This window comes from Zootoca vivipara, chromosome 14 (assembly GCF_963506605.1).
Source record: "Zootoca vivipara chromosome 14, rZooViv1.1, whole genome shotgun sequence".
NCBI lineage: Eukaryota > Metazoa > Chordata > Lepidosauria > Squamata > Lacertidae > Zootoca > Zootoca vivipara.
In genome coordinates, this window is record NC_083289.1 from 35,843,181 (window position 1) to 35,857,861 (window position 14,681).

The 14,681-nt window shown below is 43.2% G+C and overlaps 1 protein-coding gene across 1 annotated transcript in view; it reads right to left on the reverse strand.

Annotated features, from left to right (window-relative positions):
- The window catches only part of DNAAF8 (dynein axonemal assembly factor 8), a 52,166-nt gene that overhangs the window by 36,244 nt on the left and 1,241 nt on the right, over positions 1-14,681 (reverse strand). Inside the window, exons 2-8 of the mRNA XM_060282780.1 lie at positions 14,292-14,468; positions 13,657-13,773; positions 12,312-12,815; positions 7,393-7,495; positions 5,192-5,333; positions 4,603-4,749; positions 738-854 (exon numbers count right to left, since the gene is read on the reverse strand). Of these exons, the coding sequence (XP_060138763.1) occupies positions 738-854; positions 4,603-4,749; positions 5,192-5,333; positions 7,393-7,495; positions 12,312-12,815; positions 13,657-13,773; positions 14,292-14,420 (1,259 nt within the window). The 5' untranslated portion in view covers positions 14,421-14,468. The remainder of the gene's footprint in view (positions 1-737; positions 855-4,602; positions 4,750-5,191; positions 5,334-7,392; positions 7,496-12,311; positions 12,816-13,656; positions 13,774-14,291; positions 14,469-14,681) is intronic.

Here is a 14,681-nt window from a genome sequence, read left to right on the forward strand (position 1 = left end):
TTTTGTATGTTTTGGCTCTATTTCTCTCAGCCGTGATCACACAAGTTCATTATGAAAGGAAGCAATCCCACTGTAATACAGCTGAAGGGCTGTGCGTCTGCTATGATCTCGTGAGAGAGAGAGAAAGAGCGCAGAATTCAGATTCATGAGCTTCTCAGGGCCAGCAACACTTTTACGGTAGGAGCATACCTTAAGACACTCTGCCCAGTTGCTGTTGACCTGTGGCAGTTCCTCATTTGTGGAATGCCTTCCCTAGTGAAGTGCATCTGTTCTCCCTCATTAGTGACTTCAAGGAGGAATTTAAAAACACTCCTATTTACCCAGAGCTCTGATGGTTGAAAGACACAGTTCACTCGAGGCACTCCTCCAAAACACACTATTCCTGGCAACCCTGAAATCACTGCTTGAGAGAATGTTTTTCACCATTTTTAGAATGCTTTAAAAAATATTTTCCATTATTGATGTGTTTGCCACCCTGGGCTCCTTCAGGAGGAAGGGCAAGATAGGAAACCTGTTTTGTGCAGCTGCAGTGCTCGTTGGCAAACCTGAGTTTGGTGCCAGATAATCTGTGAAAAGGCCCTTAGTGTTCAGTTTTTAAAAGCCAATTTAGCAGCGCTTGTAAAGCTCTGTGTCAGTTGGTCTTCCTTGTGACTGCAGAAGAGGCCTGGCTCTGGAAAGGCATCTAATTCTTGTCACGTTAGCAGTTCATGGAAATGTGGGATGTCTTTATTCTGTACCGTGATGGCTGGGGAAACTCTTTCATCCCCTCTTCCACTTTCTCTCGGTCTGTCACTTCCATTTCCTCCTTCTCCTCCTCCTCCTCCTCCTCCTCATCTGTGGAGCTGCTGCTCCAGCTACAAAGTGAACGAGAAATCCCATTAATGCTTCATTACTGATTGCTCCCGTTCTCTATCACAATACCCAAAGACTGGATCAGAGTGTTCATTGCCACCAGTTATTGTTGGAATCAAGTTCAATGCAAACTGGGAGCTGAAAGGCGTTTCTGCAGCAGATATCCAGGAGAATGAATGAATGAATGAATTTATTTATACGGCCACAGACCAGCATCAAAACGCACAACATACACAAATCATAAAACACAACAAAAATACAAGGGCAGTGTGAACATAACAAGGATTCAAATATAAAATTAAATATGGAAATATCCAGGAGACATTTGGGGGAGGGGTGTTGCTCACTGCCCGAGATTCTGAAGAGCTGCTGCTATTTAGCATAAGCCACTGGTCACTGGTGGAGAAGCTTTCTTTAGTCTGAGGGCCGCATTCCCTTGTGGGGGCCACATGTCAATGATGGATGAAGCCAGAGGCAAAAGTGAGGAGAACAACAATACTTGTAACCCTTGCCTTTATGTGGAAAGTTGCATTCCAGCCACACAAATGTCATGGGTTTCTTTTACCCCCACCCCCACCACTCTTGATCATCCATCTAGATATGCAAGAAGCAGTATTGCAGCTCAAGGACACCTTCCAGGAAGGCAGAAGCACTTGATAAAGGGTAGAGTATGTCCAGTTTCAGAAGTGGCCTGGGGGCAAGGGGTTGTGGCCTGGAATGTGTCCTGAGGGCTGGACAGAGAAGCCTGGAGGGCCACTTTGGGACATGATGTACCTGAAACTCACTTCTGAAAACTGCACACATAATGAATTGAGCAGCATTGTTTCCGCATACCACTAAAAGGGTTCTTCCGCACAATCTGATGTAGTCGGAACTACAAAGGAATATTGTGTACCCTTTCATGCTCAGAACTCAGTTTTTTTATAGTTAGAAGAGCTGCCTTGCGATTTTATTTTATTTTTACCCACAGAGTATTACAGACAATTGCATGAATGACTACTTTATATTTATGGCCTATGATAACAGGCAATATAATTAAGCCACTTTGCCCATAGTCTACAGTAACTCTTGATTAATATTGCACTTGGGCCTATTTTAACTCCCTCGACTCTTCTGGTGCTGGGAATCCTTCAATCTCAAGGAGAAAACAAATCAGCAGCTCCCCTGAGATCCTTTGTCAGAATGGTTTGTACTGTGTTCCCAGAATTCGCAGAGAGGCATCATCCAGAACCAGTGCATTTAAGAACCAATCCTGCTATTTCAGAGACAATAAAAATGTGTTTCCCAGTTTGCGTTTTCTTAAAATCAGCCTTGGTCATGAGATGGAGTGTGACAGGTGAATCTGAATTGAATTCATATTGCCATACAGTATTAAATACAAAGATCAACAGAACTGCAAGATGTGGACATAAGGCAGGGATGGGGAAGCTGTGGACTTCCAGGTGTTGATGGCTATGAACTCCCATCAAACCCACTAAGCATGGCCAATTATCAGGGAATGCTGAGAGTTGGAGTCCAACAACATCTAGAGGGTCATAGATTCCCCAGCCCTGGCACAAGATGATTCAACAAAACTGGCTGTCTAAAGGGGGGGAAATACCCACCATTTCTCAGTTAAGGTTGAGTGATGGTGGATACAACTTTATGAGCAGAACATAGCCTTTGTATGACATGGGCCTCTCACAGAAAGGGAGAATATATTTACAGCAAGCTGCCATATACCAAGTCACAGGTGACTGGTCCATCTAGGTCAGTACTGTCTACACTGACTGGCAGCAGCTTCCTAGAGTTTCAGGCAGGAGTCTTTCCCCAACCCTACCTGAAGATCAGATGTTGTGGAACTACAACTCCCACCATCCCTGGGCATTGGCCATGCTTTCTGGGGCTGATGGGAGTTGCAGTTAGTTCAGCAACATTGTGTGGGGGGGGGTGTTCCCCACACCTGCTGTAGAGACGGGGTGTGGAACCTGAGACCTTCTGCATGCAAAGCAGATGTGCTACGAGTGCTCAGGACTTACTTCAGAACCTGGACTTGTATGCCTGCTTGTAAGGATGATTCACTTGGCAGGCACAAGACACAGGGCTTTTTTATATGAAAGTCCTCAAACTACGGAAATCCCCAATTAAGTGTGCATGGTCTCAGCACAACCAACTTTTTTGGCCTTATCTACACATACATTTAATGCACTATACTACTATAAACAGTTTTGGCTCCCCCCCCCAAAGAATTGTGGGAACTGTAGTTTGTTCAGGGTGCTGAGAGTTGTTAAGAGATCCCCATTCCCCTCAAAGAGCTGAGAGAAGCCCAGCACCCAGCCCAGATTTGTGAAGGGTGTTTTCTGGGACTGCCAACCAGTTAAAATAATGATGCTTGATAAAGTCAAATAAAAAAATTCCTTCAGTAGCACCTTAAAGACCAACTAAGTTTTTATTTTGGTATGAGCTTTCGTGTGCATGCACACTTCTTCAGATGCGATGAACTGACTTGATAAAGTCAGTTCAGTTTAAATGCATTTTCATGGTGTCAGACTCTCAGAATATAGGTAGCTTTCGGCAAAACTGAAGAAAGTGTACAATAACATGCACAAGCTACTCTTCATATCCAAAAGAAAATGCCATATTTACACTCTCACTCTCTCTCTCATTCCAGCAAAATGCCAGAACCAACTCAATATCCCCTTGACTTGCAGCCCCGCTGATCAAAATGAGCCCCTGCTAGCTGACCAACAATAGCTCTAATTCATTAACCTACTATTTATACTGATTACTGCTGACAGTCCTGGTATTTCCCACACAATTCTTCCACTGGAAATCAAAGGTCTGGCTCCATCGGACATGTGTCTAATGAGAAGGAAAAGAGGCCCTGCCAATCTGGAAAATGACCTAAGAAGCTGCCTTGTGCCAAGTCAGACCAATGGAGGAACACGAGGAGAGATTTGATACCTAATTTGCACTTTGTGAAACATCATGCAAACCAAAAAACAACCCTCCTTCAAAATTCAAACTTTTCAAAATTTCACAGCCAAGTTTCAAAAACTCCAGCCAAGCAGTGCGCACAAAAAGGCATAAAAGGCATAAAGCACAAAGATGCACATATTAATGGGGGGGGGGGGCGACATATAAAAATGCCTTATATTAGAGAAAATTGCTCCACAAATATGTGTTTAGGCAAAATTGCATACAAACACGTGTCTACTAGGACAAAATTTGCACTAAAATGCTGGTGAGTTTTCATGAGGACTTTTAAAGAAATCAATCAATCACAAACCATTTGCCCATCCCTATCTACTCTAGATGCCACAGAGGACTTAGGAATGTGTCTTTCCCATCTTCTCTACCTCATCCTTTTCAATAGCAATTCCATTGCACTTGAGACCTCCTTCAGCAGGCATGGGGGAACCTCTGCCCCTCCATATATTGCTGAACTACTGCTCCATTCAGTGCCAGCAAGCATGTTCAAGGGCCAGGATGATGGAGCTGCAGTTTAGCAAAATCTGAGAGCCAAAGGTTCTCCACACCAGTTCAACCACCTAAGCATGTGTCCTGCCATTGAGCTACGTGCTCCCGGAATACAGTACTGGTCTCATGAGGTGGCTACTGCAGCTCTTCCACTTTCAGTTGTTGCTAAGCCCTAGGATGGATTAAAACATCCCATACGATGGTGTTAGTTCTCACATCTTAAAGGGTACAAGGGTGGTGTTTGCTTCTTCGCTGCCTCTGATCCCACAGATGTCACATGCTGGAAATTACCTTTGCTGTTCATCAGCCAATGGCTCAGACTTCTGAGATGTTGTGTCCCTTAGATCAATATATACTGTTGGCGGCTCTGGAAAACGTTGCAGTTCAATTGGAGGAAGGCTTTGGCCGTTCGTCCATGACGCCAGGATGGGTACGTCTCTTGGGAATACAAATCACTGTGTCAGTGGATTATCCGCCATCACAAAGTAAGGCACAAAATAAATTTTGTTAAAAGAATTGCTCAACATAACAAGAAGTCTGCTGTATAATGTTCTAGGGAAAAAAAGCATCTCCTATTGCATTTTGTCCACGGCAGGCATGTCTACGCTACAAATTTAAACCAATTTCAAAAGGGTTTAGTTGACACTGCTCCTGCACAAGGAGTGCCAGAAACTGCAGTACTTTGCAGAGGCTAGGAAGAAGAAAATGCTTCATTTTAAGAGGTCTTATTGGGGGCAGGAGATGCTATGACAATTAAACCAGCCTTACATCCTTGGCCCAGTCCTGGAAACTACCCTTTCTTTTGTTGGAAGTCTTTATCATAAGCATTGATGTCAGGTGTGTATAAAAATGAAATGTTATTAAAGCCTTGAGGACCTACCTCCCATCTCCCTGGCACTCATTGAAGTTGGGAAACTTGGCAAGGCACCTCCTGCGGTGTGAGAAAAATGCCCTTGACTGCTTGAGGCATAGCTCTTCCAGCTTTCCCATGAGCCTTGTTTGTGACTGAGCCCTGAGAGCTTCTGAAGGTGAAATAAAGAAGAGAGACACTCAGTCCAGCTGCCGGAAAGAATTTCAATGTTAGCATCGTTATGATTTCCCCAAAGGACACGAATGGGAGGGATGGTAAAGTGAGCGATGTCGTTGTTCAAGGAAACTAGAAATTAAATCAGGCTTCCCAAAAGTGAAGCGCCAGACCACCAAGAGAGGTGCAGGAAGCCTGGCCAGGGGGCGAGGGGTGGGGGACAATGCACAGGGAGGTTGGAATCAATTGCAATCAGTTGGTTCTCTGGCAGAACCTCAAGTCTGGCTGAATGCAAAAGGCTGGGAAGAGCAATGCAAGAAGTAGATGGGAGAGGTACAAGAGTGCAGAAACAGTATTAATCCATTACTCAAGTTGGAGGGGTTTGTGGGGGATGAAGGGAAAGCTGCAATCTTGACAGATGGTAGCTCCTATGGCCTGGGGCATTTTGGAGGCAGAGGGAGAGGCCTTTGTCAGTTGGTGGGCCACTTTTCTCTGAAATTTTTCAGGGCACTCCAAGCCCTCTGGGGCATGTGCCTGCTTCCCAGATTTTCTAGGAGCTATACAAGGCCCTGAATGTATACAAGTATACCTGAAGGAGCGTCTCCATCCCCATCGTTCAACCCTGAGGACGCTGAGGTCCAGCGGCGAGGGCCTTCTAGCGGTTCCCTCACTGCGAGACACGAAGTTACAGGGAACCAGTCAGAGGGCCTTCTTGGCAGTGGTGCCCACCCTGTGGAACGCCCTCCCATCAGATGTCAAAGAAATAAACAACTGTATGACATTCAGAAGATATCTGAAGGCAGCCCTGTTTAGGGAAGTTTTTAATGACTGATGTTTTAATGTATTTTTAATCTTTTGTTGGAATCCACCCAGAGTGGTTGGGGCAACCCAACCAGATGGGCGGGGTAGAAATTATTATTATTATTATTATTATTATTATTATTATTATTATTATTATTATACAGGTCAAACCCCAGTCTTCAATATGATGCTGTCAGGCCAGGTAGGCCAGGTAGCCAACACCACTCCACTGCTCTCTGTCGGGCTATTCTTCCTCAGGCCCAGTTCTTTTGCATCCTTGCCTGCTTCTCACTTCACTACAATCTGTCTTTTAGGTTTTTGTCCCCCTGCTCCTGCCCTTTGTACTCCCATAACTTTCCTAGCGTTGATGGAGAATTCTAAGAAACCAAAACATCAGAGCAGTTTCGAAAGGTTCCGTCTGCCATCTTGATTCCAATTGGCTTCCAACTGTATCCAAACACAGGGGGGGGAAACTGCTCCTTGATCTTGGGAATCACCATGCCAAATTTGACTATAGTTTCTTAAGAGGTGTCCAAATGCAGGCGCAGTGAACAACTTCCTAATATATAATGGGCTGTACCCAATGAAGTTCTACTCAGAGCATATCCATTCAAAATAATGGAAATTTGTCATGCTCAATGGCCTGACTTCAAAAGCCCTATAAAATTGATCCGGTCAGCAAAATCTGACCCTTCCTCAGCAGCCCATTGGACGAGGAGGAAGAGATGGAAGAAAGAAAGGGCGTGTCAAAGAGAGAGAGAGAGCACATGCAAAATGGTGACTCCACCCACCACTGGTGAAAATTACACCACCAGGGAACGTGGCCATGGACAGAACAGAGGTTCTCTAGCCCTGCTGTCGATAGGCTGCAATCCCTGGTATAGTTCCCTGGAAGTGATTTCATTAAAACAATGGGACTTGTTTCTGAGTAAACCTGCACAACGGGGTAAAAAGCCTCTAGCCTGCTGACCAAACTTGGCCCGGCGTGCCATCTTGGGGGTAACCATGCCCAACTGTGAGTCAGCTAAGGGCAAGGCTTCAAAGGAACAATCAGGAGCTTAAAATGACCTCCTGATTGTTCCTTTGCTAGAACAAGGCACATTCCCACTGCCCATCTACAGATTTGGTCTGGCAGAGTGGAGAAATAAGGATATGGCCCACCAGCCAGGAAACTGGAGAGGATGGGACTCAAATCTGGCATGACTTTTGAACTCAATTTTGCAATCTGACTTCAGCTCTCATGGATGCACATTCACCATGGTTCACTGAAGAAAAAGCAGCCTCCACTGTACAATTTCTATCGCCACTTTGCTTCTCCAGGTCCTGTAGTACCTTGTCTAGATTCCACTTCTCAATGTCCTGAAAGGAGAACAGTTTGCTGTTGAATGGGGCCACCATAAAGTTTAAGTTTGAAAGGCTGTTAGCTTTATCATAATTTCTTCTAATAATATATTCTTGTGTGCAATTCTGATGAATACACACATCTTTGCAAGCAATTTCCCTTAATATAATACATTTTTGTTGTTATTTCACTGATGCAGTTCAATGCACACTTTATACCAGTATATTCATTTTTATACGCTTTGATTGGCTGGAGAATTGCACTTCAAAATTTGGAAAAGTTATTATTTCAAAGGTTGGCTGTGGTTTCATTTGTGTATTATTTGGGAAGGTGTGAATTGTGAGATAATCAGCCACCTATAACTAACATGCTTAGGTCTAATTAACGCATGAAGGGCTTAAAGCCATAGAGCATGCTGTTCTGCCAGGCTTAGCTACATACACTTGCCCTCACTTTGGGAGGAACTAGGTATTCAGACCTGTTGCTCTCCCCCAGCCTACTTGATGTATAGATGCTCCAGGTTGCTCCAGCTCAGACCGCATGGCTCTCACAAACCACTATTGAGTTCCTATACCAATAATTTAGAAACTTTCACCACTCTGTAACTAAGCTATGTTTTACTGCCTGTACAACTTTTTCTGAATGCTCTATGGAAAAGCACATGAATCTGTCCTTCTAAGTAAATAATTTTTAACTTACTAAAGGTGTGGTCTTTCCCTATGCTGGGAAAAGAGGAGACTATTTTGCAAATCACTTGGAAGGGCATATTATAAAGTCTAATAGCCTATATTTCCAAGCCTGAACTTGTTGCAGGTTTTAAATCTCTGCTGGGATTCCTTCACCAAAGAGTACTTGCCCCAAACTTGAATCTTGGCATCCAGGAATCTATGTGTAATTTCTTCCTTGAACCAACATGAATTTCACAAGTTCACCCCTGAACACGAATTGAATTCAATTTCTCCCCCATCCCTACCAACAACAGCACTGCCTATTGTTGAATCATAGTTAAGCAAAGAGGGAATGGACTGATGGACTACACACTCTTTCTCCCATCCCCTACTTTGGAGGACAAATTGTCCCTAGAGGATTCAACTGCATTTAATTGTTACATTGGTAGTGGTGTTAATCATATTTAGGACTAAGTGACCCAGGTCCCCACACAAACCAGGATCTGAAACCTGCCTACCTGCTCCCTTTAGATGGCTGATTCCCCTGCCAGGCTTAACTGCAGATAACTGTTAAAGTAAAAGTGCCATTTATGGCAGCTGGGAGCAAATCATGGCTCTTTGGTAATAGACAATCTGAAGCTGGAATCTAAACATGGTTTCAGATCTTCTCTAAAGCAATGAGCAGTGTTATGGCTGATTCAATTGCGTTTTTGTATTGTTAACTTTCGAAACAGAAGAAAAAGGCACTTTCTGGTTTTCCTGTGGAAAAGATAATGCCCTATTCATCTGAACTAGGCTGCCAGGCTGCTCAAAGGGGCGTCAGTTATGTTTCTGTATATTTGTTCTCAACTCACATGTGGAAAAAGGTAATAGGAACACCGTGTTTTTCATAATATGAACTCTTATTAGTGTGATGTTGTTGCTGTTATTTTCCCCACACTAGAGCTGTGGATCTCTGTTATAAACTGACAGTTTCAGGGCAGACCATAATAGCATTTGCTATATCATTCTGAAGACGACACAAGACTGCCAATTACAACTCACTAGCATCACAATTACAACAAACATGTAAATTCAATCCTTTCATTCTGATCCAAACAGTCTCAGTGCTGAAAGCTAATGCAGTTTCCATTGTAATAATCCCCTTTGTCTGTCACGCCATCTCAAAAGAGGCTCTTCACTGTTTCCTGGATGATAAACCTCAAAGGAGTGAAGGAGCTCTGATTAGCACTTCTCTAACAGGGCAAATTTTGCTTTTGGCAGTCGCCAGATCCTTCGATTTAATTTGTAATGTAAGACTGGAGCTAACTAACGGTGGTTTGGCAAAGACGAGAGAGATTTACTGGCTGAAACAAGCAGTGTCTCTCCTGGGAGAGAGGAGGAGATGGAGAAAGTAGGACAACAGAAACTGCATTGGATCCCAGAACTTTGTCAGAGGAGATGAACAAATACAGCTAGTGCAATCATGTATGTTTACTCAGAAGCAAGGGTGAGCAAAACCTTTTCAGCCCAAGGGCCACATTCCCTCCTAGGCAACCATAAAGGGGCCACATGCCAATGGTGAAGGGTCAGAGGCAAAAGTGTGGAGAACAATGGATGTAAGCTTTACCTTTGTACAGTAGACTGGTTTCTAAACACAGTCGCACAACCCTCTTGATCCTCCACCCAGACAAGCCAGTGTCATTATCAAAGTCCAGTATGAAGCAGGATTGGTAAGGGGCATGGCTGCAGAGGGGTGTGGCCTGAGGGGCTGCATTTGGCCCCTTGGCCTAAGGTTCCCCAACTGTGAAATCTAATCACACAGTTATTGCATATGGCAGCCTTCCCCAATCTGGTGTTCTTCCAACTGCTCCTGTCAGCATGCCCAATGGGCAGGGATGGTGGGAGATGTGGTCCAAAACATATGGAGGAAACAAGGTTGGGGAACTCTGTCAAATGCTGAAATACATCGCTACAGTGGCTAAGTTTATGAGCTCTGAGGCAGACTCTCCCCAATTGAAATCTCACTTCAGCCATGGATTTGCTAGGGCTAGAGCAGAGTGGCCTTTCAGATGCTGTTGGATTCCAGCTCCCATGGGCTATGCTGGCTGGGAATGATGAGTGCCTGAGTCCATCAACCTCTGGAGGACCAATGGTTCCCCTTTCCAAGGCAATAGCTATGAATACAGTGGCACGAAGTGGGGGACTCCTGAGGTAACAGGATTGACTGTAGCACTGCAGGTGACAGATGCCATTTTTGAACGCACCACTATTTGGAAAACTAGTATAACAAGGAGCAGGTAGGGCTAGATCCTTTCTCCCTAATGTGGTTAGGTTTTCTTTTACTGGCACAGGGCTGGGGCTTTATAGGCAGGGAAGCATTTGATAATGGCACTCTTTGTCCCATGAAATGAATGAAGCAATCCAAGAAGGTGGCTAAATCAGACTTCCAGCGGTGGCAGAAATCTTGCCGCTTTCACGGCTGGCATAAAATAAGCACAATGGTTTTCTTAAAAAAAAATAATCAGAACAAATTACTTAAGATTTGTTTCTTCAGCATATAAAATCTCAAGAGGAAGTCTTACGAAAGAAATTAGCCTGTCGGGGGGATGATAAAAACGTTAAACACAGAGCCCCTGCGTAAGGCATGTATAATGCAGCAGTTCCAAAACTATGACTTTCCTAGGCTGGGTTTTACAAGAAAAAGAACACCAAAAAAACCTCATAGTAAGTAGCCTACAAGTGGCCAACACTCTTGGCCAGGAATAAGTCATTCCCCCTCCCCCCCACACACACCCCTGCAGATAGCTGAAGGTGGTTCAAGGAGCAGGCTATGCTTTGATCATTGCAAACTTTGCACTCTATTCAAGAATAACCCTTTTTACACAAGAGAAGTAGCTTGTTGTCAGACTCGCATAGCAGGGCTAGGGGACTGTCTCTGTGATATGGTTTTATCAGTTGCTTTCTTTTTAGGGGACTAAAATAAATTATCTCCTCCAATATATCCTCTGGACACTGTCACATCAGATTTGCAGTTGGTAACAGCAGCATGGTAATCAAGCTTCCTTACTTTAGTGTCTGCTCTTGGTTAGGAATGCTTGAGGAATTTAATTCCATTTGCAGACCTCCCTTGCAACTCTCAAAGTAATGAGCGTATCAGAACCTAATTACCGTTCGGATTTCACAGAACTCCAGATTTTCCTTTCCTCAAAACCACCAAAATGTGTTTAAACGTTCATCTCAGGATAAAATGCATTTATAAATGCAAACATTAATATGCAATACATATTTAAATACAATTTTGCCATAAAACATGTAGTGAAATATGTACTTAAATTTAAAAAGATATGCGTGGATTTAAAAATTAATGATCACAGATTAATACAGAAACAGGATGGAATGGACTTAAGAATGAGCACATCTGAAATTGACCAATAGACTGAGCTGTGGATCCCTACTCTTGGTACTGGCCCTGCCAGTTGGCCAGAGCTGATGGACTTTGGAAGGGGTTAAGCAACAGCTAGGATTGTGAGAAGGCATTGATTTCCATTCTGACTCGTGTTCATTGCATGCAACGCTGTTACTGTTCTGCTGCATTTCTGCTTCCAATGAAAACTATGTCGTTTGACTTGCTCTCCATTGTAGTGCAATTTGACACAATTAATTACATTATTCCACACCATTCATTTCAATACAAAGCAGACACAATGCAAATGGTGATGGTTGTGGGGAGTTATCAATTAAGTATCATTTGCAGACAGGAAAACAGCAAAAGCAGATAATATTGATTTCTGTACATGGGACAAATAAGCAAACAATGACAATTTCCACTCCCATGTCTGGTTCCATTGGGATTCTCTGACATCCTTAGCAAAACAGTCAACATGGCAGTCATTTTCACCTGTACTGAGCATTTTTTTCTGTCCCAATAGACACACTAGAAAAACTTGAAGGACCACTTTAATAGAAAAACAAAAATGTAATGAGTGTGCTCACAAGAATGAGTTTCTCATACCACCTTGAGCTCTCTCTTTCTACCCTTTATCTACCAGTAAAATTAACATTCAGCCTAACAAGATCAGATAATATTCTGCATGCTTAGACCTTCAACTTCCACAGACAACAAAGAAAAGAGAATACAGAGGCTGTTCTGAAGAAGAATAGAGACCCATATTATTATGTGTACCTTGAAGGCAAACAGCATCAGCTCTCGGGGGTGTTCAGCTGAAATAGCTCCTGGCTCCTGCTCTGCAATTTCTAAATTGTTGTTATTGTTTTTCGCTTGGGGATGACCTAGTTCTCCAGAAGGGGGTCCCAATGTCGCCTTGGAGAGAATTTTAGTTTCTATTAGTTTCCTTCGTTCTTTTTCACTGGTGTTTAGCATCAAAAAAGGTGACACTTCCGCAGATGGTAATGTATCAGGTGAACAGCTCAGTCTCCCCTTAGTTTCCCTGACATCTCGTTCTTGGTCTCTGGGGACCCCTGACATTCCCTCTCCAGGTTTATGCTCATTTGTAGAGGACAATGAAGGAACAATGGCCTGTTGGTTTGACTTTTCTTCAGTCACAAGACCAAATCCGTCCCTGTCTAGTAACATATGTCCTCTAGGACTCTTGTCTTTCTGAAAAGCAAAACCTTCTCCATCTTCATTCCAGGTCTCTCTTGGATGTCTCATAAACTCAAATGTTTTCTAAAAGTGCAAGAAAGATACCAGTTACATCTTGGTAAACAATACTAAGTATGTGAAGAACAGGTATGACCGAATGAGCAACTTGTGAATTCAAACATGGTGGCTTGTGAGAATTGCTTGTTGGGTCCCACCAATGATAACCATTAAAAACCAGAAAAATGTAGCTCAGTGGCAGAGCATCTGCCTTGCATGCAGAAGGTCCATCCTCAATCCCCAGCATCTCCAAGTAAGGCTAGGAGAGAAATATTGGGCAACTCTTCCCTATTGATAATACTCTAGATAAACCAACGATCTGTCTCTTTATAAGGTAGCCTTCTATGGTCCTGTTTGTCACTGTGGTGGGGACTATTGAGAGACCAGCTTCCTGTGCATGCACACAAACACACATGCGCGCACACACTGTCATTTTCAGATGCCATTTCAGATGCCTACAGCAGAGGAAGAGATGCAAAGCAGGTTCCACCTCATCAGCTTTGCTGAGAGACCAGCTCCACCTCTCAGTTTCCTTTCATGCTGGTCATTATATAAGAGCTTTGTAACTGGTGCCTTAGTGCCTTCTTTATCCCAGAAGGTGTCTCTTTTGGATCTGAATGGATTTTATGTATGTGCTGCTATTGTTTTCATATTTATATGTTTTTTGTAAAAATAAAATATTTATGCAATTGTTTCATCTGTAACTATATACGCAACTGTTTTATATATGTTCTTATACTGTAAATCGCTTTAGGGTGTCTTATGGGGAGTATTTCATAAATGAAATAAACAAATAAATATTTTTGGTCTTAATACAGGCATTACCCTACTGGGGCTGAACCCAGTGATGTTAGGTAGGAACAATCACCTGCAATTGTGCTTCTTCTGGAGGAAGGTCTTCAAGTTCCTCTGAGAAGTCAGGAACCAGGTTGGGTTGATCACGCTGGAAGATGAAAAGCTCCCCATCATCTTCATTGCAATCAGACTATCAAAGGGAGGAAAGAAACTGGGTGACATTCATTCCAAGGCAGAAAAGCTGGGAGAGGAAGTAGGTGTGGATACTAAACCACACTCATTGCTGGGCATCTCACACTAGCTGACGTACATAAAGTTGTGAACTTCAAGCACACTTTCTTGGAAGTAAATAATGTCAAAATTTATGCGGCTGAAAATATGAAACAATACAATGGAACTGAACAGAGTCCATGGTAAATACTGCAGTGCTGCTCCATAGGATTAACAATGAGATTAATTCTGTGTATGTAAAAAAAAAAAAAACCGCACAATTATCAAGATACAATTTAAATTACCACAATATGTCATGGGCAAAAAAGCTGTTTTTTCAGGGTTTATAAAATCAACTCCTTAAATTTTGACTCTACGTAGGCAAGACATTTTGAGCTGAAGACTGTCTTCCTGCAAATTTTGCTAGTATTTGTGTCTTGGATGGCTAATACAGATGGTTTGAGATTGAAAGAACAGAAAATGGAGAATGGCACTTACCACTAATGTGTCAGAATCCATTGAAGGAATCTGATCTTTCACTGCAGACAGGATGGCTCCCCATTGGAAAGGAGCTGTCGGAAGGTTAGGACCCCCCTCTTTTTCCTTGTTTTGATCCTCTGATGCCATTTGAAGTGATCCTATGTGACCTACTCAGCTGAATTTCAGATACTGGTGCTAAAGAAAGAACAGAGTAGAATAAACACAGGGTAGGAATGTCTACATCAAGGATGGAGAACGTGTGGCCCTCCAGATGTTATTGTACTACAACTTCCATCATCCCTAACAATCATTCACACTGGCTGAAGTGGATGGGGGACAACATCTAGAGGGCCAGAGGTTTCCCACCTTAGTCTACAACAGGTGTGGGGAACCTTTGGCCCTCCAGGT